General features: G+C 49.2%; 1 protein-coding gene across 2 annotated transcripts in view; it reads left to right on the top strand.

Moving 5' to 3' along the window:
- Nucleotides 1-23,092, top strand: part of STX1A (syntaxin 1A) — a 261,918-nt gene that overhangs the window by 191,377 nt on the left and 47,449 nt on the right. For both annotated transcript variants that reach the window (XM_030536352.1, XM_030536353.1), the window contains exon 5: nucleotides 1,605-1,678. In XM_030536352.1, the coding sequence (XP_030392212.1) occupies nucleotides 1,605-1,678 (74 nt within the window). The remainder of the gene's footprint in view (nucleotides 1-1,604; nucleotides 1,679-23,092) is intronic.

Genomic DNA, 23,092 nt, shown 5'->3' with positions numbered 1-23,092 from the left:
TGTCACAGGATCCCATGGGAAGAAAATCAAAGGGAAAATGTAGTTCTGGAGAGTTGGCAGTTTCTTGAAGAGACAATATGAAAGCATAACACCAAACGATACCAGTACAAAGGAAAGATTGGAAGAATAGTAAGAGGCCAATATGGCTCCATTAGGAACTCCTTAATGACCTGAAAATCAAAAAGGAATCCCACAACAAGTGGACGTACGACAAATCACAGAAAGAATAGCACAAGCATGTAGGGACAAAATCAGAAAGGCTAAGGGACAAAACAACTAACTAGCAAGGGACATAAAAGGCAATAAGATCGAGTTCTTTAAATACATTATGAGTGAGAGAAACACAAAGTATAGGCCCGCTACTTAGTAGGGAAGGAGAGCTAATAATTGAAGATCTCAAGTAGACAGGTGTTTAATGCCTGTTTTGCTTCAGTCTTCACTAAGAAGGTTAATTGTAACTAGCTGTTCAATACAATTAATATTAACAAAAGACTAAAGGAACCCCAGCCAGAATAGGGAATGAACAGTTTAAAAAACATGTAGATAAAGTAGATGTAGTCAAGTTGGCAGAGCCTGACAAAGTTCACCGTAGGGTATTTAAGGAACTAGCAGAAGCAATCTCAGAACCATTAGAATCTCTGAGAACTCATGGAGGATGGGTGAGGTCCCAGAGGGCTGGAGAAGAGCTGACATAGTACCTGTCTTTAAAAAGGGGAACAAATTGGACCTGGGGAGTTACAGACTAGTCAGCCTAACTTCAATCCACAGAAAGATTCTGGAATAAATAATCAATTTGTAACCACTAAGAGAATAATTGCGAGGATTCCAACAAGGACAGTCATGGCCAAGGATCAGAGCAAGGGCAATCCTGAGGTGGGGAGTTGCAGAGGAGTTTGTAGTCAGGTCCAGGCCAGAGTCAATACCAAGGGTCATAGTCCGAATCAGGTGGTTTGAGCATTGGCCTGCTAAACCCAGGGTTGTGAGCTCAATCTTTGAGGGGGGGCACTTAGGAATCTGGGGCAAAATCAGTACTTGGTCCTGCAAGTAAAGGCAGGGGGCTGGACTCAGTGACCTGTCAGGGTCCCTTGCAGCTCTATGGGATAGATATATCTCCATATATTTTGTAAAGGGAGGAGGGATAGCTCAGTGGTTTGAGCATTGGCCTGCTTAGCCCAGCGTGGTGAATTCAGTCCTTGAGGGGGCAATTTAGGGATCTGGGGCAAAATCAGTACTTGGTGCTGTTAGTGCAGGCAGGGGGCTGGACTCAGTGACCTTTCAGGGTCCCTTCCAGTTCTATGACATAGGTATATCTCCATTTTTTTTTTTTAGATGTAGTCTTCAGCTGTTTAAATTAGTAACCAGTACTGCACTTGTCTGTATTTGTCTGGAAAGGTAAGAGACAGCTGGAGCTAGTGGTTGTGCTCAGGAAAACTGCTTTCAGCCTGGGATAAAATGGGCCAGTATCTCAGGACATGAGGATTGCAGTGGGATCCAGATGCATCTCTAATCCACATGTATTCTGGCTTTTAGAATTGGTTTGCAAAGCAACCTTTATTCCCTTCTAAACAGTCTAAAATAAGCTGCATTCTTCTGTCCACAACCAGGTATTGAACAGAGTATTGAACAAGAGGAAGGATTGAATAGATCATCTGCTGACCTGAGGATAAGGAAAACACAGGTGAGTCTCTGTCCTGGTGAATCTTGGTTTGGGAGGGTGGAGGTTGAGACAAGCTTTGCACACTAACATGTCCCAGAAGGTGATGGAGGACAAAGGCTACAGGTATTCTGCCCAGAGCCCTGAAAAGCACTTGGCAGTAATGGGGCAGATTGCTAGGTGTGTCTGCAAAAGAGTGTGCATGCTTTGTGCACCCCCAGCCTGTATGCCTGAAGACCCAATGTGACTCCCGTGATCTGTGTCTGTAATGTAAGAAAGGGGTGTGTGCATCCAATTCCTCACATAGGTGTGCACATCAGGGCTTCTGTGTGAGTAACTTGGGTTTGGAGGGGGTGTTGCACATGTTTTGAAATATCTGGCCCAGTGGGATTTTATTGAACCAAGAAATAAACTATAGTACACGCACTTTGGGGACAGAAAGGTCCCTTTTGCAGTGTGTGCTAAACCTGGCTCTTCAGTGTGCTTTAAAGAGCATGTGCGGGATCATAAGTGATGTCAAAGCTGAATGACACTGTCGGGAAGTTTACGCCCTAAAAGTGATTAGAGTATAAACTTCTGGATTGCACTCTGCAGGCCCATAATCTGCTCCTGGAAATTCACTACCTTAATGGGGCACCGCCCTGGCTGGCAGACAGGGAAATAGCAGCGTTTGAATAGTTAAAACAATTCTATCTCCCATTGCAAAGGAGTTCTTTGGTAAGTGGCATCATCTCAGTTAGCAGGTTTCTTACTGTATTGTCACAGCGATGTGGCAGTAAGTCCTACTTTATTAGCAAAGGGTTTTCAAAGGAATAAGAGGAAATTGCTGTAAGTATATTAGAATCGTTGTAAAAGCAAGTCTAATGCTGCCCTGGGTTCTATTAATGGGAGCACCAGGTGAAACAAGGGGGTGATTACTTCCCCCTACTCAGCACCAGGGAGACCCAAGGCTCATGTTATATGTTCAGTTTTAGGCACATGGACAGAGAGATTCCAGAGGTGAGCAACAGTAATGATAACTTAAGAGTTGTGAGAACAGAAGAGGAGATGTGGGATGTTTGTCACAGAAGAAAGCCAGACAGAGGGTGGACACAGTGCTGGTCTACAGGGACATCCAGGCGATGCTTAGATACTCCAGTAGTGGGCACCATAGCCAAGTCTTTTACAGATCCATAATAAGCTGTTCAGAGGAAGGCGTAGCACTAGAGGGCACTGCCCCTGGGCGAGGCATCTGTCAGCATATCTCCTGTACCAGTGAAGAGCAAATTGGAGGTGGATATAAACTGACTATCAACAGGTTTAGGCTCAAAATTAGGTGAAGGTTTCTAACCATCAGAGGAGTGAAGTTCTGGAACAGTCTTCCAAGGGGAGCAGTGGGGCAAAAACCTAACTGGCTTCAAGACTGAGCTTGGTAAGTTTATGGAGGGGATGGTATGACAAGACTGCCACTAGCAAAAATCCCCAAATGGCTGCGGACTGGACACTAGATGGGGAGATCTCTGCGTTACTAGAGAATTCTTTTCCAGGTATCGCCCACATTCTCAGAGGCTAACTGATCTCCATATTTGGGGTCAGGAAGGAATTTTCTCCTGGGTCAGATTGGCAGAGACCCTGGAGTTTTTCACTTTCCTCTACAGCATGGGGCATGGGTCACTTGCAGGTTTAAACTAGTGTAACTGGTGAGTTCTCTGTAACTTGAAGGCTTTAAATTGTGATTTGAGGACTTCAGTAACACAGCCAGAGGTTAGGAAAGGGACCTTAGGAGGTCATCTAGTCCCACCCCCTGCTCAAAGCAGGACCAACCCCAACTAAATCATCCCAGCCAGGGCTTTGTCAAGCCTGACCTTAAAACCTCTAAGGAAGGAGATTCCACCACCTCTCTAGGTAACCCATTCCAGTGCTTCATCACCCTCGCAGTGAAAAAGTTTTTCCTAATATCCAACCTAAACCTCCCCCACTGCAACTTGAAACCATTACTCCTTGTTCTGTCATCTGGTACCACTGAGAACGGTCTAGATCCGTCGTCTTTGGAACCCCCCTACAGGTAGTTGAAAGCAGTCACAGTCTTTTGGAACAGGATGTGATTAATGGCCCTGCACACTTCCATCAACTCAAGTCCAACAGTTGACTTTCCCACTCTGAACTGGTTAGTGACTGATCGGTAGCAGTCTGGAGTAGCCAGCTTCCACAGTGCAATCGCCACACGCTTCTCCATGACAGGGCAGCTCCCATTCTCATGTCCTTGTGCCGCAGGGCTGAGGCGAGCTCTTCACACTCCCATGAAGGTGGCTTTCCTCATCCAAAAGTTGTGCAGCCACTGCCCATCATCGCAGACATGCATGACGATATGATCCCAACACTCAGTGCTTGTTTCCTGAGCCCAAAAGTGGTGTTCCACTGTGGTCATCACCTCCATGAATGCCACAAGCCATCTCGTGTCATAGCTACTGCATGTGTCGAGATCAATGTCGAACTCCTCTTGCCTTTGTAGTTTAAGAAATAATTCCACTGCCACTCGTGACGTGTTAGTGAGAGTGAGCAGCATATTGGTCAACAGTGCAGGATCCATTCCTGTAGAGGGAAGAAGCATAACCCGCAGTACACAAACCATTGAAAGATGGTGCCAGATGCAGACAGAAGCACAGTGATTGCTGGGATGCAAAGCAGGGCATCACACGGCATTGGGACAGGACCCAGGATGCCCCCCTCCGCCTTCCCACAACTCTTAGCAGCAGAAGAGGAAGAGATGCTTTGTGGGATAGCTGCCCAGAGTGCACCACTCTGAATACCACTGCAAGTGCCGCAAGTGTGAACATGCTATTATGCAGGCAGCCGACAGTGTGAACACACAACAGCGGTTTCCCTTCAGCGCTCTCTGAGCGGCACAGTAACTGCCAGCAATGTAACTCTGCTAATGTAGACATACCCGGACACTTTTTCCCTGAAAAAGTTGTAAAAGTTCTTTAAGGGCACCTTTAAGGAAAACTTGTTGGTTATATGCCCTTTGCTGCTGCTTTGAGATCCTAAAGGGACCTAAATCTTTTTTTCTCCTGCTTGTTATTTTACCTGAGAAATAGCAGGAATATCAAATCTTGTCTTCTCTGTTTCTATGGATGGATTTCATAGCTTTTAACTGGAGAGCTTAGGTGCTGGAGCTTTGAGGGGGAGAGAGAACTTTTCTTCCATCTGTTCAAGAGTTTGTGTTAAACAGTGTTGACTATTTTTTTTAAATCTTTTCACTCAGTAAAAACCCCTTCCCCTCTCAGTTAATCCTGTTTTATCTTCCTTGGTATCACCACCCTACTAGTTCTCCAGACTCATACAGAGTCTTCTGAGTTAAAACAGGATAGGCAAGAATTGAATTTCTAATGAAAAAAGCAAACAGTGCCCTCCTCCCACTAAAAAACAAACTGTTCCAGCCCCTCTCTCTGCATTATGAAGAAATTGAGTGGGGGAGACAACCTCAGCGTTCCCCTGTGCAGGTCACCTGTAGTCCCTTTGGCGGCATTACACTGTTCTGGACCAACCCCTGCTGATCTGAGCCTGTGATGCAGAGGACAGCTGAGCAGTAATTGACTTGTAGGTTTCGGAGCTGAACTGAAAAATCCCAAAAACCCCTTTGGTTCAGTTCAAACCAGACCTGAATGTTTTCAGTTTTTCTCATCAAAAGGAAAAAAGAAAAAATAAATCATTTGAGGGGCAGGGGTCAAATTAAACTAAATTTGTTGAACTAGAAATTTTTTTTCAATTTTTTTTTTTGGTGGGGTTTTTGGTTTTGGGGGTTTTTGGTTTTGTTTTTGCTTCTTAAAAAATCAGTTAATTTTCAAAATAAAATGTTGATTCAGAACAAACAAGCAAATTGAAACGTTTCATTTTGAATTGGCCAAAGTGTAACATTTTGGCATTTCCATTTTCTTTTTCTGGCCAAAACTGTTTGCTGATTTGACTTGAATGCGTGAATAGTTTTGGTGCCCTGAAACATGCGTTTTGCCCAGCTCTTGTGCAGAGCACCCTCAGATCAAGGCACCTTGCAGGACTGGCCTGGCACCTTGGCCACAGCTGTGCAGCTCTGTTCAAGCCATGGAAACAGCACTGCTGTTGTAAGTGAGGGCACCTCTGCTGGTTTATCTTTCCCTGCAAGTCCTAAATGACTGGTTGATTCTTGCTGGGCTCTCGCCTCTCCATTCCCAGCACAGATTTTAGTTTTGGAGCAGCTCCCCATGAAGCCACTTCAGCTGCTTCTTGTTCTTTATATTCTCTCTCTCATGAGCAGCTGTAGCCGTAATCGCTGCTAAGATTCCACAAGTGGCCTTCCTCTCGTTTGGACTTGTAAGAAGTCGTTGCTCAGTCCAAGTCCCCCGAAATGTGCTTTCTTGAAATCTAATTGCAGCACTGGATGTGACTGCTATGGGAGGGGTCACATCCCCTTGTGCTGCTGTGTCCTAGGAACCCATCACTTCACGCCTGTTAAGCCTGCTGGTTCCAAGGGCTCAGATTTCCATGTGCAGTTCTTGGTCGTCACATTGCTCCCAAGGGCCTTCATTTGTTCAGTACTCGAGGTGCCTTTTTCTGGTGGGTGCATGCTTGTTTGGGGGTATGCCTTGGGAAAGAGCAGCAGCATGTTTTAGTCCTTTACATTCAGCAGCATTCACTCCCTGTCTCCTCCTGAGGAGCCTCAGCACGCACCAGTTAGCTCAAACTTGTTTCTTCAGGGATAAGGATATTTTGATGCACTGGGATCCAGATGAATGACTGTGAAGGGTCCCCCATCCTTGGGTCTGGAGCTTAGTAGCATGTAAGGGGCTGCTGGTTCTCATGCACCCTAGTCTTATCCAGGAGGGAGTATTTCACAGAGACTGTGGTCTTCACTGGGCTAGTAACTGATTATGTAATCCCTAGAGATTTTGCAGAGAGGGCTTGCTCCACAGAAACCACAGGTATGCCAGGAACAGCTTTGGAAAGTGGAGGAGCAGCATGGCGGGATCCCAGGTGCATTCTCTTTCACTGATTTCCAGCTCACATGTGTTCTCGTTACAAGACACTGTGCCTAGCAGCCAGCACCACAAACTCCCTCCTTTTCAGCCCAGGATATCAGGCTTCAGTGGCACCTGTGCACCCCCAAAGAGTTTGTACAGTGGCAACTGACTGGCACTAAGGCTTTGTCTTCACTGCCAAGAGAAGGGCTGTGTTTATCGCAGGATAACTAATGCAGGTTAGCAGTTCCAGCAGACACAAGGCACCTGATTTTTACCGTAAGATAGCTAGGCAGGTCAGTGCTGTACTCCCACCTGTGGTAGACCTCACCTTGCTATGTCATAGTAAAAACTACAGGCTCTCTCTCCACTAAGGTTTATCGCTGGATCGCGAACATGCATTAGCTCTCCCTCTAGAAAAAACAGCTTTTTTGTAGTGAAGCCTTAGTAAACGATTGTATTGATGATGGCAGCGTTCCTCAAATGCGGCTACTGTGGCCGCATGTGGCCACCAGGGGCTTTTCTTGTGGCCACAACCTTCTGGGCAGTGATTGTGTGTGGGGTGGGCGGGAAAGCAGCAGCCCCTCCCCTGGGGCCGCCCAGAGGGGTTGGGTTCTGCCTCCATCTGGAAGCACAAATGCCGGAGAAGCAGACAGCCAACAGTGGAGCTCAGGCTTTCAGCTTCAGCACTGGGGTGGCAGGAGGCAGGCTCCGCCCGCACAGCAGCAGGCTCTGGCCATGGGCTCCGGCCGCATGGCAGCAGATTCCAGCCATGAGCTCCATCCCCCAAGCACAGGGCTCGGCAGGCTCCATCCCCCAGTCCCTCAACCCTATCACCCCTGACCTCTGCTGCCTCCCTACCCACCTCCCCATCCAAGGTTTAATTTGTTCCCTGGCTTGCCAGGCCTGAGTAAGTCTGCTGTGATAAATGATATTTGTGTATTTGTTAATATCACTTTTCACTGCCTCCCAGCCAGCTAACAAGTCTGCTGTTGTGCAGAGTGATATTAATGAATATACAAACATCACTTTTCACAGCAGCAGACTTAGTAGCTAGCAAGTCTTAAAAAAAAAAAAAGGCAAAAGAAACAACAACGAAAGACAAGAACGTGTAAAGCACCTTATTTGTGTTTCTCTTTTGTTTAGGTCCAGTAAAGAATAGTCACAACTGTACATTATTTGTATTATTGAATCTGCAAAAAAAACCCTACACAAATAAATTACAATGATTTGGACCTGTGTATGTTGTTTGCTTTTCCTAAATTTAAATATTTTAGGAAAAATTATCAGAGTGGCCACCAGCAAGAGTTGGTGGCTGCACTCTGAGGCCACCAAAAAATTTGTTTTGAGAATCCCTGAGTAAACAACATGGAAATGACCCCAGCTCCCTCTCCCATCGCTGGGCTGGCTGGGCAGGGCTCATGGGAGTAGAATCCAGCTCCCTCTCCCATTGCTGGGCTGGCTGGGCAGGGCTCATGGGAGTAGAATCCAGCTCCCTCTCCCATTGCTGGGCCAGCCGGGCAGGGCTCATGGGGGTAGAATCCAGTTCCCTCTCCCATTGCTGGGCTGGCCGGTCAGTGCTAATGGGATAGAATCCAGCTCCCTCTCTCCTTGCTTAGCCAGCTGGGTACAGCTAATGGGGTAGAATCCAGCTCCCTCTCCCATCGCTGGGCTGGCTGGGCAGGGCTCATGGGAGTAGAATCCAGCTCCCTCTCCCATTGCTGGGCTGGCTGGGCAGGGCTCATGGGAGTAGAATCCAGCTCCCTCTCCCATTGCTGGGCCGGCCGGGCAGGGCTCATGGGGGTAGAATCCAGTTCCCTCTCCCATTGCTGGGCTGGCCGGTCAGTGCTAATGGGATAGAATCCAGCTCCCTCTCTCCTTGCTTAGCCAGCTGGGTACAGCTAATGGGGTAGAATCCAGCTCCCTCTCCCATCGCTGGGCTGGCCGGGCAGGGCTCATGGGGGTAGAATCCAGCTCCCCCTCCCATCGCTGGGCTGGCCGGGCAGGGCTCATGGGGGTAGAATCCAGCTCCCTCTCCCATCGATGGGCTGGCCGGGCAGGGCTCATGGGGGTAGAATCCAGCTCCCTCTGCCATCGCTGGGCCAGCCAGGCAGGGCTAATGGGCTAGAAACCAGCTCCCTCTGCTATCACTGGGCCGGCCAGGCAGGGCTAATGGGGGTCGAATCCAGCTCCCTCTCTGGCTGGGTCAGCCAGGCAGGGCTAATGGGATAGAAACCAGCTCCCTCCCCTGTCGCTGGATGGTCAGGCAGGGCTAATGGGATAGAAACCAGCTCCCTCTGCCATTGCAGGGCTGGTCAGGCAGGGCTAATGGGATAGAAACCAGCTCCCTCTCCTGTCGCTGGATGGTCAGGCAGGGCTAATGGGATAGAAACCAGCTCCCTCTCCCTTTGCTGGGTTGGCCAGGCAGGGCTAATGGGATAGAAACCAGCTCCCTCTCCTGTCGCTGGATGGTCAGGCAGGGCTAATGGGATAGAAACCAGCTCCCTCTCCCTTTGCTGGGCTGGTCAGGCAGGGTTAATGGGATAGAAACCAGCTCCCTCTCCCTTTGCTGGGCTGGTCAGGCAGGGTTAATGGGATAGAATCCAGCTCCTTCTTCTGTCGCTAGGTCGGTTTCATGAGAGTAAAACCTAGAAAAAACCTTCAGCAGTGAAGTCAGTAGCTCTGATTTTGGGCTGTGCACCCTTTTTCTGATGCCGACACTGTCACCACCATTGGCTTAGGTCACTTCTTCCTAGCTTCGTCACCCCAACCAGTTCAGGAACTCAGTAGCTGCATGGCTTTGCCCAGGGTAGGCAACAGCAGCCTTATCTGTGCGTGGACAAATTGATATTTTAATGTCGTGCATCAGTGTAGCCGATAACTTCGCTTCAGGCTCAGCCTGTCTGAAAACCCCTTTCAGGGGAGGTGAGAGTGGTTTCAGCGTTTGGGGTTTAATCTCATTTTCCTGCTTGAAACTGCTGCATTAGGTCTGATAGTCCGTTCTGCAGCTGGTGTCTAGTCAGTAGAGCGGCCTTCAGCACTCGACATAATAGATTCTGCCATGCCCTGCGCAGCTGTGGTAGGCTCTTGTCAGCTCCACCCTGATTCAGTCTGGGAAAAGTGCTACACAAAACTGATTTAAAGCAAATGATTGAAAGGAATCCCTCCAGACCATGCTGCAGCTCCCACCTACTGGGATGTTCGTTGGAGCAGGACATAACAAAGCTCCCAACTTTTGCCACATCACAGCACTTCCTGCCTGACCCAGCCAGGGGTCTTGGGCAGACGGCAAAAGCAGCTACTCACTAGCTCTTCCTGGGACAGTGTGCATGTGGGCAGTAGTGAGCATCTTGTAGCAAAATCTTCCCATTATACAAATAACTGCCTGAAAATCAGGGAGAGGAAAATACAGAGGGCAGGAAAAAAAAAAAAAACACCGAACCCATGATTTTAAGGGGGCTCCATCATTTTTGCTGCATTCTACAACATGCTGCTAATTCTAAGCTTGCTTTTTAAAAATTGGTTTCTGTCCTTTCCCATTGCAAAGTGTGACAAAGTTCCTTCTCTACCTTGGTGGGTCCTGCGCTTATTGGCAGATTTGCTCACCTCAGTGATCTTCCCCTCTGGTGGAACCCACAGTCTGGGTCAACTCCTCCTGTGTCTGATCAGGAGTTGGGAGGTTTGGGGGGAACCCGGTCTGCCCTCTGTTCCGGGTTCCAGCCCAGGGTCCTGTGGTTTGCTGCTGTCTATAGTGCCTCCTGTAACAGCTGCATGACAGCTGCAACTCCCTGGGCTACTTCCCCATGGCCTCCTCCAAACACCTTCTTTATCCTCACGACAGGACCTTCCTCCTGGTGTCTGATAATGCTTGTACTCCTCAGTCCTCCAGCAGCACAGCCTCTCACTCTTGGCTCCTTGCACCTCTTGCTCCCAGCTCCTCACACGCAAATCTCATTGACTAACTGGGAGGTTTTTAACTAGTTCCAGCCAGCCCTTGATTGGCTTCAGGTGTCCCAATTAATGTAGCTATCTCCACTGCCTTCTAGAAAGATCTTAATTGGCCCCAGGTGTCTTGATTAACCTGGAGCAACTGCCATTTGGTTACCATGGTACCAGGGATTTGTGTAGACTGGGGCTAACATACCTGTTCCTCACTACTTTACTGTAGTCATCTGGCCTTGCCCCATCACAAAAGATACAGCTGCTACTATCTGAGTGCAATAGCGCCCACAAACCCCAGCCTAGGGTAGAGCCCCACTGTGCTAGGCACTGTGTGCACACATCCTGAGAGGCAATCCCTACCCTGAAGAGTTTGAATACATAGACAAGGGCAGGGAAGGGAACCGAAGGAGGGATAGCTCAGTGGTTTGCGCATTGGCTTGCTAAACCCAGGATTGTAAGCTCAATCTTTGAGGGGGCCATTTGGGGATTGGCCCTGCTTTGAGCAGAGGGTTGGACTAGATGATCTCCTGAGGTCCCTTCCAACCCTGAGATTCTGTGAGGCCCAGAGAGGGGCAATGACTCGTCAAAAAGCAGTTCATAGGGACAAGAATAGAAGCAAGATCTCTCACTTCCAGTCTAGTGCCCTACCCACTAGATCACACTCTGTGAGCTGCCTGTTAGGCCTGGTCTACATGGGGGGGAGGATTGATCTAAGATACGCAACTTCAGCTACAAGAATAGCATAGCTGACGTTGATGTGACTTAGATTGACTTACTTCACGTCCTCATGGCGCAGGATCGATGGCCGCCGCTCCCCCATCAACTCTGCTTCCGCCTCTTGCCCTGGTGGAGTTCCGGAGTCAACGGGGAGCGTGTTCGGGGATTGATCACTACCTCCCAATCCAGCGGGTAGTGTAGACATACCCTTAGAGCAGTCTTGTGGGAAGTGCAAGCAATTATCAGCCTACCTGGAGCACTCTGCTCTCCGACCCCTTCACATCTTAGCAGGGACCGTACGTGAAGCACGGGCACTTTCTTTTATCCTCTCTTTAATAAAGACCTGCCCATGAATGCAGTTGGGAAATGCAGGAGTGACAGTTCCAGGCACCAAGTGATCTTGGCCATGTTGTACCCATGGAGTATTTTCTAGCTCTGGTTTTGTGAGCATATATGTTCCCATTTGTGGCATGAAATGCTTCTGACAAAACTAGAGATGTCTCCAAATGGGAATGTCCTGGTCCAACCTTCCTGAATTCTGGGAGGATTCAGATTTGTAACCCCAGAACTTAACTCATCTAATGAGATGAAAAGTATCAGAGGGGTAGCCGTGTTAGTCTGGATCTGTAAAAGCAGCAAAGAATCCTGTGGCACCTTATAGACTAACAGACGTTTTGGAGCATGAGCTTTCGTGGGTGAATACTCACTTCTTCAGATGCATCTGAAGAAGTGAGTATTCACCCACGAAAGCTCATGCTCCAAAACGTCTGTTAGTCTATAAGGTGCCACAGGATTCTTTGCTGCTTTTAATGAGATGAAAGACGGCCCAGTGGGTAGGGCACTCACCAGACTTGGGAGACCTGGGATCAATTCCTTCTTCCACCACAGAGCTGTGTGACCTTGGGCCAGTCACTTAGTCTCTCTTGGCCTCAATTTCCATCTGTACAATGGGGATAATGGCACTGCCCTGCTCCTGGGGGGTAAGATGCTCTGATAATGGGGTCTGTATAAGTACTGGAGGTCTGGTCGGGAGTTCAGGTCTCATGCAGAACCAGCAAGGGCCTGTTTGCTTGTCCCTGCCATTTGGTTGTGATTTTAGTACCAAAGTTTCACAAACCAGTGTGGTGCCGCTGCCAAGGGTAATCCAGGCTTGTTGATGTGAGAAAATTGTGCTCCTTTCCTAGACTGTACAGCTTTATAAACCAATTTAGTTAAAATGGGACAAACCCCATGTGCAGATGCTCTTGTCTCAGTTTAAACCATCTTGTATCGATTTGGGTATTGTTTTGTTTTGGCTGAAACAGTTTGGTGAATTTTACAAGAATCAGTGAAATGATTCCAAACCCAAATCTAACTTTGGCCAGCTAGATCCACCCAGCTCTACTCATAATCTGAAATTTGAGCTGCAGCTACTTAACTAAATAAAAAAGAACAGGAGTACTTGTGGCATCTTAGAGACTAACAAATTTATTTCAGCATGAGATTTTGTGAGCTACAGCTCACTTCTTCGGATGCATAGACTGGAACGCACAGACAGGAGATATTTATACATACAGAGAACATGAAAAGGTGGAAGTATGCATATTTCATGTTCTCTGTATGTATAAATATCTCCTGTCTGTGTGTTCCATCCTATGCATCCGAAGAAGTGAGCTGTAGCTCACAAAAGCTCATGCTGAAATAAATTTGTTAGTCTCTAAGGTGCCACAAGTACTCCTGTTCTTTTTGTGGATACAGACTAACACGGCTGCTACTCTGAAACTTAACTGAATCAGTTTCTAAAGCAATTTCGTTACATCAGTGCAACTTTGTAGACCAGGCCCAAGACAATGTCAGTCTCGCACATTTCGAGCAAAGTACACAGAGTTCCTGAGGCAGCCTTTACTAGCGGAGCAAAGTGAGATCAGAGGAAAATATGTGTACACGGAAATCCTCCAGGGCGCCATGTCTGATCCTAGACAATCCCCTTTACGTTCACTCTCAAGAAACTCCTGCTTTGGATCCTCATGGTGTCACGGAGTCACCGGGCGATGCTCTGGAACTGCACCCCACCAAGCCAGTCAGGACTTTGGGGAACCTCCTCTCCCTTGGAGCAGACTTGTTCAGGGCAAGAAGCTCACACAGCTTCACCTCCTGGGTCTTTCCTTGGAGCATTCAGCATCCTCTGCCCCTCCGTGTGCTTCCCACAGCGAATCCACCTCAGCGGGGTCCTGGGGAAGCCACCGGGTCCTGCACCCCCACTTTGCAGTCAGACGTGACTCTCAGCCAGCCAGTAAAACAGAGGTTTATTCGATGACAGGAACAGGGTCTAAAACAGAGCTTGTAGATACAGCGAACCGGACCCCTCGGCTGGGTCCATTCTGGGGCCAGTGAGCCAGACCCCCAGGTCTGCCCTCCACCCTCGACCCCAGCCAGCTTCAGACTCCCCACCCCTCCCAGCCCCTCCTCTCTGCTCAGCTCCTTTCCCGGGCCAGGAGGTCACCTGATCCCTTTGTCTCCAACTCCTTCAGCTGGCACCTTTGCAGGGGAGGGGCCCAGGCCATCAGTTGCTAGGAGACAGAGGGTCAGGCATTTAGGTGCACTGGCCCTTGGCTCTGCCAGAGACTTAAGAACTGACATGGGGACACTGAGGCACCAACACAGTACTCAGAGAAAACATTAAGAACTTTCCCAGTTCGTCACACATGGTCATTCCCTTCCTCCCATGAGGACCCTTGCTTAGAATTATTGTAGTCTTCCCGGAACTCCAGCACTTTGTCAGTTGCTCCCAGGTGTTGTCCTAGCCGCTAGCTGGGAGCATTTCCTGGTTCTGCCCTCCCAGTACGCTAGCATTTATACACCTTGTGCGGGCTCTTCCTGAGAGAGGTCTCTGGAACTTCTCAGAGGAGGCAGGTGCAATGTTGTCCCCTTCTGTATCAGTCTGAAGGGGAATCTGAGAAACAAAGTCCTGTACATCAGGTGATGCCGCAGGGCTGCAGACTCTGCTGTGTCTGTACTGAACATTACAGGTAGACAGAGCTGCACTCTCTCAGGCTGCAAGCTCCGACAGCGTGATCTGAGGCTGTAACCAGGGAAAGAGCATGGTGGCCTTGTGTCAGGCAGAGGACACTGAGAGCCTGCTGTGTCTGCCCTGAGCACCAGGTGCCGCTGTTCTCCTAGGGGGACGGCTGTAGCATTTATTTTGATGTGTAGCTCTTTGGACGGAATACCCTGTTAGAAGTGTAAAAATCCTCAGTTACTTGGGTGTGACACCATGTGGCAAAGGGTCGTTTCCCCCTCCCCCCCTTCAGCATGTGTCCCATGAAGCCTGAAATGAATGCCGTGGAACAGCTCCTCAGCGGGTGTACATTATTCCCACTTACAGCAGTGTTCAGTGTACAGCATAGCCACTGCCCTCAGTACAACTGCAGGAACAGGGCTTGTTCGTTTCATAGCCCTCTTTGCTGGCACAGCCCTGAGCGAAGCATAAAACATTATAATCACTCGGCATTTTATAGTGGGGCAGGCAGGGGGGGAAGAGTGGGAGAAGTGATTAGCAAAGGAAAGAACTGGTCCTGACCAAACTCTTAACAGTGTGATGGTTCTGAAGATGTCATGTTTGAAGGCAGCCCTAAATTCTGGGATTGCTGCAGAGAGGACTGTAATTGCTATATGTGTGCCCTTTCCATTCCTGCATCGCATTGTCAGCATGAAAATAGTGGTACAGTAATTACTTGAACTTAGTAAAACTTATAGGTGCCTACCCACCATTTTGGGCTCACCAACGTGAGACCAGGGAAGCATGAAATCTACTGCTTGCAGGATCAGTCTGCTTCACTTAGGTGACTGATGAGCAATGAGTGCTCTCCCATTTGAGCCTAAGGGTTTGGCTACACACAGATGTTGCACCAGTTTAACTAAAGGTGCGGTGTTAAACAAGTGCAACTTTGTGTGTGGACGCTCTGAAATGAATTTAAACCTGGCTTATATTTATAGGAGGAAACCAATCGGATAGAAGCCAGATTTAAACTGATTTCAAATCTTGTCTACATGGGATGTTTTCACTGGTTTAACTTCAATGGGTTTTAAAACCCAATAGTTAAACTGGTACAAACGTATGTGGACACTCTTATTCTGTTCTCAGTTGTCTTTCACTAACCCTTAAACCAAAAAACATCTGTCCACACAGTTTGTAAACCATTTGAATTAAAAGTGTCTTAAGTCCATAAGTACCCACATGGCAAACAGAACTTTGATAATGGGCCCTAGCAGACAAAGGTATAATAAGATCCAATAGCTGGAAGCTGATGCTAGACAAATTCAGACTAGAAATAACAGGCAAATGTTTAACAGTGAGGGTGATTAGCTATTGGAACAGCTCACAAAGGGATTCTCCATCACTGACCATTTTTAAATCAAGTTTTTCTAGAGCTTCAAACAGGAATTCATTCAGAGACATTCTCTGGCAGAGGTCAGATTAGATGGTCACAATGGTCCCTTCTGGCCTTGAGAGCTATGAATAAACTAGTGCAAACTGGTGCAAATGTGTGCTGTGGACAATCAGGGGCAAGCCCTGCTCCTGTGGGCTACTCTGGGACTGGGGGCACCGGGTCACTGTAGCTTAGCCAGCAGTTGGGGGAAATTCAATCAATATCCCATCAAATGTGCTAAGCTGTTATGCTCCTGGTGATAGCTAGGAAGCCTGCCAGATTCTGGTGGCCATTCTGACCTTCCAGGTTTTGTGATTTGTAACTTTCAAAAACTTGTCTACTGACCACAGAGCATGGGTGCCAGCCCTGAAGCTGAAAGGGCTTTGGTGGGGAGGAGTTGTCAGGGAATGGCCAGGGGGCAAAATTGGGTTTATAGTGGAAAATGAGACACCACCTTAAGCACTTAACTTCTGCCACTCTGCATAGCAAGTGGAAATGTATCTTTAAGCTGGTCCCTAGAGCCTCATTTATGATGTACTAATCAGAAGCTGGACTGTTGGGGCTACAGAAGAAGAAACATTTGAACTGCCTTGTGCATCAGTGATTCTTGGCCTTGCAGAGCTAGAGCAATAATGCAATAGAGCAGGGAGTTGTGGAAATTCGACTGCAGCATTTGCATGCTGACATCAAACATGGCAATGTCCTGATGCAAACATGGCAATGGATCAACCAGCCGTCAGGCCAAGATTATTGTGTTATCTTCCTCACAACATTCTCTGACTCCCAGCAGGCAGAGAGGTGGATGTGCTGAAAGGTGTTTCTCACTTTTGCTTCTCACCCTGCTCCTGTCTGCTTGAAAGGGTGGAGTGGAATTTTGGCTGCCTAAATCGATGAGCTCAGCACTCCCTCTGCTCCCTTCTCTGTATCAGGCAACGTGGGGAGCACTCCTGTGATCGGTGCTCCACTTGCTCTGCCTGAGGCTGAGCTCTACCATAACAGCCATGTGTTGTGTGGCGGGCTGGGCCAGTGGCTCGGGCACTGGACTGGGACTCAGGAGATCTGGGTGCAGTTCCTGGCTCAGCCCCAAATGCTGCGTGGTCATTCATCTGCTCAGCCTCAGTTCCCATATGTAACATGGGGAGCGGAGATGTTTCCCCACCTCCCAGGGTGCTGTGAGGGTCATCCTCAGTGCTTAGCGGTCCCACATCTTCTTTCCTTGTTTTCTTTTTATTTATATGGCTATGGAACCTTTTACTATTGGTTTGAATTCTCTTTGCAGGGTCCAACTCTGCTTGGCTTTTGGCAGTTCTCACTTTATCCCTACACTTTCTGACCTCCAAAAGGTAGCTTTCCTTGTTGATCCATCCCTTCTTCCATTCCTTGTAGATTTCTGGTTTCTCTTAATCACCTCTTTGAGATACTTGCTCATCCAACCTGCTCTGCAACCCTTCTGGAGAATTTTTCCCCTTGCTTGGAATGCAGGCTTCAGAGAGCTTCTGCAACTTTGATTTAAAGTGATCCCAAGATTCCTCCACATTCAGACCCTGGAGTTCTTCAGTCCAGTCCATTTCCCCCACTAATTCCCTTAAGTTTTTTTAAGTTTGCCCTTTCGAAATCAAGGCCCCTAGTTACAGATCTGTTTTTGTTTATCCTTCCATTTACTTTAAATTGAATTAGCTTGTGATCACTTAGGCTACGTCCAGACTACCCGCCGTATCGGAGGGTTAAAATCAATTGCTCGGGGATCAATATATCGTGTCTCATCTAGACGTGATATATCGATCCCCGAGCGCGCTTATATCGATTCCGGAACTCCATCAACCCCAACAGAGTTCCGGAATCGACAGGGAGAGCCGCGAACATCGATCCTGCGCGGTGAGGACGGGTGAGTAATCCGATCTTAGATATTCGACTTCAGCTACGTTATTCACGTAGCTGAAGTTGCGTATCTAAGATCGATTTCCCCCCCGTAGTGTGGACCAGCCCTCAAACCAAGCTTGTCCCCTACAGCCAGCTCTTCAGTGAGGTCCTCACTACTCACCAATACCAAATCTAAAATGGCATCATTTCTTGTTGGTTCAACAAGTATTTGGTGACAAAATCTGTCAGCTATCAGCTCCAGGAAAATCTTGGCCCTGCTGGTATTAGTAGCACTTGTCCTCCAGTCTATAGCTGGGAAGTTAAAGTCTCCCATAATCACCCAATTCCAAGTAGTATTTATTTCATTAAAAGCATTAAAGAGGTCTCTGTCTATATCCAAATTGGATCCTGGGGGTCTGTAGCACACCTCAAGCACTATCTCAGGGGGCATCCAGTAGCTTCCTTCCCCAAAGTGATTTAGACTCACACAGACTCTGTCTTATCCATTCCAACACTTCTAATTCCTTTGCAGTCTATCTCATCATTGATATACAATGCTATTCCACCACCTTTGCCTTTATTTCTGTCTTTCCTGAACAGCACAGACCCTTCCATACCTGTACTCCAGTAATAACTACTGTTCCACCATGTTTCTGCTATCCCTCTAATATCTGGTTTCATTTCCTGCACCAGGAGCTCTAGGTCCTCCATTTTGTTACCCAGGCTCCTTGCATTGGTCTACAAACATCCTACCTGTTGCTGCTTGGCTTTGCCAACATTCTTCACCCCATTGCGTATAGTCATTCTGAGGCCACTACCACCTATCTGACTGGTGTCAGTACTATCCTTCCTCATAATGCCCATTCTCCTATCCATTGCTGTTCCTTTCTGCATTGCTGCATCCTTTCTTATTTGATTTTCTTCCCTCTCAATGTTAAAATCGGGACTGGAGATTACGTGAGCATCTCCCAACTGTCTCCCGCAGCTCCAGTCACGTGAGACACGTGTGAATCCAGCACCTTTCTGAATGGCTAATACTGGGAAATAACAGTGCTAATCCTGTCATTCGTTCAGTAATGCCATTTACTGCTTCCCCGAATGCAGAGTTTGAAACCTCCTTCCCAAAAGTTTTGGGGTGTTCAGACCTGGCGTTCTGGTTCTGACCCATTTCTAATGCTCTAGTAACATTGGTGACCCCTGTAAATTACAGGGGGAACTCCAGGTGGGAGACCCAAGTTTGTCATATTTATCTCATTAATCAGTTACATTCAGTGCTCTCTCTTTTTCTCCCTTCTCCTCTTCTCTGCACCCCTTTCTCTCCCCTCTCCTTTCCCTGTTTCTCTCTCTTCATGTCCTCTTCATTGCTCCCTGACTCTTCTCCTTCAGTCTCTCTCCATGTAGAGATGAGAGAATCATTTGCAGGAGGTGACGTATTGCGCTCCTGGAACCTCCCTTTGTGCTTATGGAATGTCCATGAGCCAAACAGTTTCCTCCAGTTTGTTTACTATTGACTTTAAATCTCTGATTGGGTGCAAATCGTTCTCTGCAAGTAGTCACCAGTCACTGCTCAAGCTGGGTGTGTTCATTGTGATTGGTCAAATAAGTCCCCTGGTATTTTGTGTTACCTGACTGAATGAGTGTGCAAGCAGTTCCTGCACAACACGTCAATGTAAAATGTGGTTTCCACAGATGCTTGTGCACAAGACTTTGAAATCTGCTTCCAGTGAAAGCTCAGTCACTGACATGTTGGCGGAAGGCGATCACAAACATGCTGGATGTGGATTCATTTAGCAATTTGACTTGATCTTCCTAGCATACATTTGGGGCTATTTTCCCAGCTCTGGTATTAGCTAGGTATCTAAATCAGGTACTGAGCAGGATCCCGGAGACTGCATTCCTACCTGACCAAGCTCCCCCCTTAGCACACACCACAAATCACAGTCAGGGAGCTCTGCAGTGAACACCCAGCTGTGGTTAGTGTCTGTATTCCACTTGGGTCTTGTTAACTGTTATTCACAGATTTTCTGGAGCACTTCCCTGGGTAATGGAAAGAAAGACAGCAAGATCATAGTGTTCTGTCTGCTGAGGGCCTGTGAATCTGACAGGCAGCTGAGTTCTTGGAGAACAGTCCCTGTTCACCAGCTGAATGGAGAACAGTTAAAATGTTTAAGGCCATAGTCATTGTGGTGTGCTCCAGCAAAGCGTCCCCCAGGCCTCAATGATAAACAGAGCTGGCGGGTCTATTAGAAAGGAAACATTGGTTCAGTCGTTCTTTCCCCAGGCTGTGCTGTGAACTAGAGCTGGTGTTACAGGGGAGCCGCAAAGATTCAGCATAAACCAAACATTCTGCATCAATTGTAACTCCATATCCACCCGCAGTGGAGAGCTACACACATAGACTTTGCAGCTCTTGAACTCCCTGCCAGATGGCCTGACAGTGCAGTTGAGAGGGACGGTGTGCAAAAATTAGAGATTTCATAAGAGAAAAGTTGGGACTGCTCCTCCTAATAGGGAGCACTGACTGAACAGCCCCTCAGGGTGTGAGATGGGGCAGGTCCCCCTGCTTCAAACCTTGCCTTGCCTTTCTGGGGTTCTCCTCAGCACAGTCCCAGGTCCTGTGATGAGCTGATTTCATCACAAGCATCTCAGGCTAAGCGAGCATGGGGCCGGTAATGCCCAGCTGTCTTACGGGTGCTCATGACGTTGTGATCAGCATTAGGAAATGAACTAGGAATCTGGAGCTCCAACAATTAACTTGTAGGCTTGAGGAGATAATGCCCCCTAGCACCTCCCCACAGCAAAGGGCTGACTCAAGGACTCCCCTCTGAAAAAAGCAGGGAGCCCTTCAGAAGACACATTTTCACTGGCTGTTCAAATACGCACATTCCTCTTAACACAGCGGCCCAGGGGGACCACAGGCATTCCTCTTGAGCAGTGGTTTTCAAACTGCAGGTCGCAGCCTAGAACTGGGTCGCAGAACATAAGGCATTGGGTGATGGTGGCTCTGGTCAGCACTGCTGACTGGGCCGTTAAAAGTCCCGTCAGTGGTGCTGCCCAGCTAAGGCAAGCTAGTCCCTATCTGTTCTGACACTGCATTGTGCCCCAGAAGCAGCCAGCAGCAGGTCCAGCTACCAGGTGGGGGGGCCACAGGCCTCACGCGCTGCCCCCACCCCAAGCTCTGGCTCTGCACTCCCATTGGCTGGTTTCTGGCCAATGAAAGCTGGGGGGGCGGTGCCTGCGGGCGAGAGCCACGCAGAGCCGCTTGCACCCTTCCGCCTGGGAGCTGGATCTGCTGCTGGCTGCTTCTGGGGTGCAGCGCGATCCACAGTGCCAGGACAGGCAGGAAGCCTGCCTCTGTTACCCCCACTGCACCACTGACCGGGAGGCACCCCAGGTAAGCCCACACCCCAACCCTGTGCCCCAATCCCTGCCCCCAGCCCTATGCCCTTCCAACCCAGAATCCTTTCCTCCACCCCAAGCCCCTCATCCCCAGCTCCATCCCAGAGCCCTTAACCCACCCCCTGCATCCCAATCCCCTGCCCCAGCCCTGAGCCCCTCCAACCCAGAACCCTTTCCTCCACCTCAAGCCCCTCATCCCCAGCTCCATCCTAGAGCCCTTAACCCACCCCCTGCATCCCAATCCCCTGCCCCAGCCCTGAGCCCCTCCAACCCAGAACCCTTTCCTCCACCCCAAGCCCCTCATCCCCAGCTCCATCCCAGAGCCCTTAACCCACCCCCTGCATCCCAATCCCCTGCCCCAGCCCTGAACCACCCCCAAACCCGGAGTCCCCTCCTGCACCCCAAACCTCTCATCTCCAGCCCTGCCCCAGAGCCTGCACCCCCAGCCCTGACCCTCTCCCACACTCCTGCCCCAGTTCTGACCCCCTCCCACACCCTGAACCACTCCTTTCCAGCCACAGCCCTCACTCCAACCCGCTGTCCCAGCTCTGAGGCCCTCCCATACCCCAAACCCTTCATCCCCAGCGGGCATCAACAATTTTCTTCAGCTAGGTGGCCAGAAAAAAAGTTTGAAAACCACTGTTCTTGTGAGTCCAGTCTAGATCTAGGGCCAGCAGTGCCACCTGTTGGCAAAGCGCTGCAATGAACTTTGAACATTCATTGTTCCGTGTACATTGTTGTGGCCAGTTCTGGAGATCCTTGTTTCACAAGTAAGGCTGCGTTTTAGTCACAGGTGTTTTTTGGTAAAAGTCATGGACGGGTCACGGGCAGTAAACAACCTATCCATGACTTTTACTAAAAATATCCATGACTAAAACTTGGGGGGGTGGGAACGCAGGTGCTCCCGGGGGTGTGTGTCTGGGGGTGCTGCAGGTGCTGGGGGAGGTGGCTTGGGGGACCCCGCTGTTGCTGGGGGGAGGGGGTGGACAGCACGGCCCAGGACCCCCGCTGTTGCTGGGGAGCAGGGGAGGGCTGGCAGGGGCTCCCTACACAGCGCTGCATCCCTGCAGCTCCTAGGTTGCGGAGGGCTCAGAGGGCTTGGTGCCCTGCGGCGCGGAGCCCCCCTTTGCCGTCTAGGAGCTGCAGAGCCATGGGAGCTGGGGAGCCCCCCCACCCCAAGGTAAGTGTCCACCCCAACCCGCTTCCCCTAGCCCCTTCCCACACACCCAAACTGCTGCTGCTGACCCAGGAGCTACCTGGCTCGGGCAGCCCCTGACCCAGCACCGGCGGCTGCAGAAGTCACGGAACGTCACGGAATCCGTGACCTCTGTGGCAGACTCGCAGCCTTAACAATGAGTGAAGCTGAATGCAGGTTAAGGTGAACAACTGCGGCTTTGTTAGCCTGTGTGCACTGCTCTGCTCGCACTTCCAGCCTCGTTACTTCCAGCCTCATTCCCAGGGTGCTTGTTTCTTGGTGTCCCCTCAATAGCAGTCCCTCCAGGGCAGATGGACCCTCTGACTCCAGTTCTACTGTTCTGCTCTACATCTTCCCTATTTTACAAACATTTTAAACATTAAAAACAAATAACTGACACCCAGACCCCACCCTGTGCCCTTTCAGCCAGCGGCTGGCAGCACACAGCCGAGTTGGAATCTTGTCTTTCCCACAGACTCAGCTGGTTACATAGGCTTTGGTTTCTTCAACAGATGACGTATCTCTGTCTCCGAGTTTTGCATACTGTCTCTCTGTGGAGTCTCCTCCCTCCCTGTGGGTTTGTCTCCAGTGGTTCTTTGTCTCTCCGCTCTGTAATGAGTTTTCTCTGAGTGTTGTGTCTGCTCACTTGGAAGTGTCTCCTTGTATCACTTGTCCCTCTTTATTAGTCACCTCATATGACCTGGGTGCCGCTGCACCCCTCACTACTCCTTTAGTCCTCTCCTTCTGGTGTTTCTCTAATGGCTGGCTCCTCACAGAGGTGCCTGTATCCAGGACTCACAGGTCCTGGGCTGATCAGTTGTACCCTATTGCTTGGTTTCTCTGGCCATCTCCTCTCGGTGATATCTCCACCCTTCTGGCTGTCACAGGTCTCCCCGCATTGGTAGCAGGGTCCTTTGTCCCATAAATGTCTGGGTTGGATTGT

Source organism: Gopherus evgoodei, chromosome 17 (genome assembly GCF_007399415.2).
Source record: "Gopherus evgoodei ecotype Sinaloan lineage chromosome 17, rGopEvg1_v1.p, whole genome shotgun sequence".
Lineage (NCBI taxonomy): Eukaryota > Metazoa > Chordata > Testudines > Testudinidae > Gopherus > Gopherus evgoodei.
Note: the sequence above shows the minus strand (reverse complement) of the source record. Positions and strands in the feature narration are given on the sequence as shown.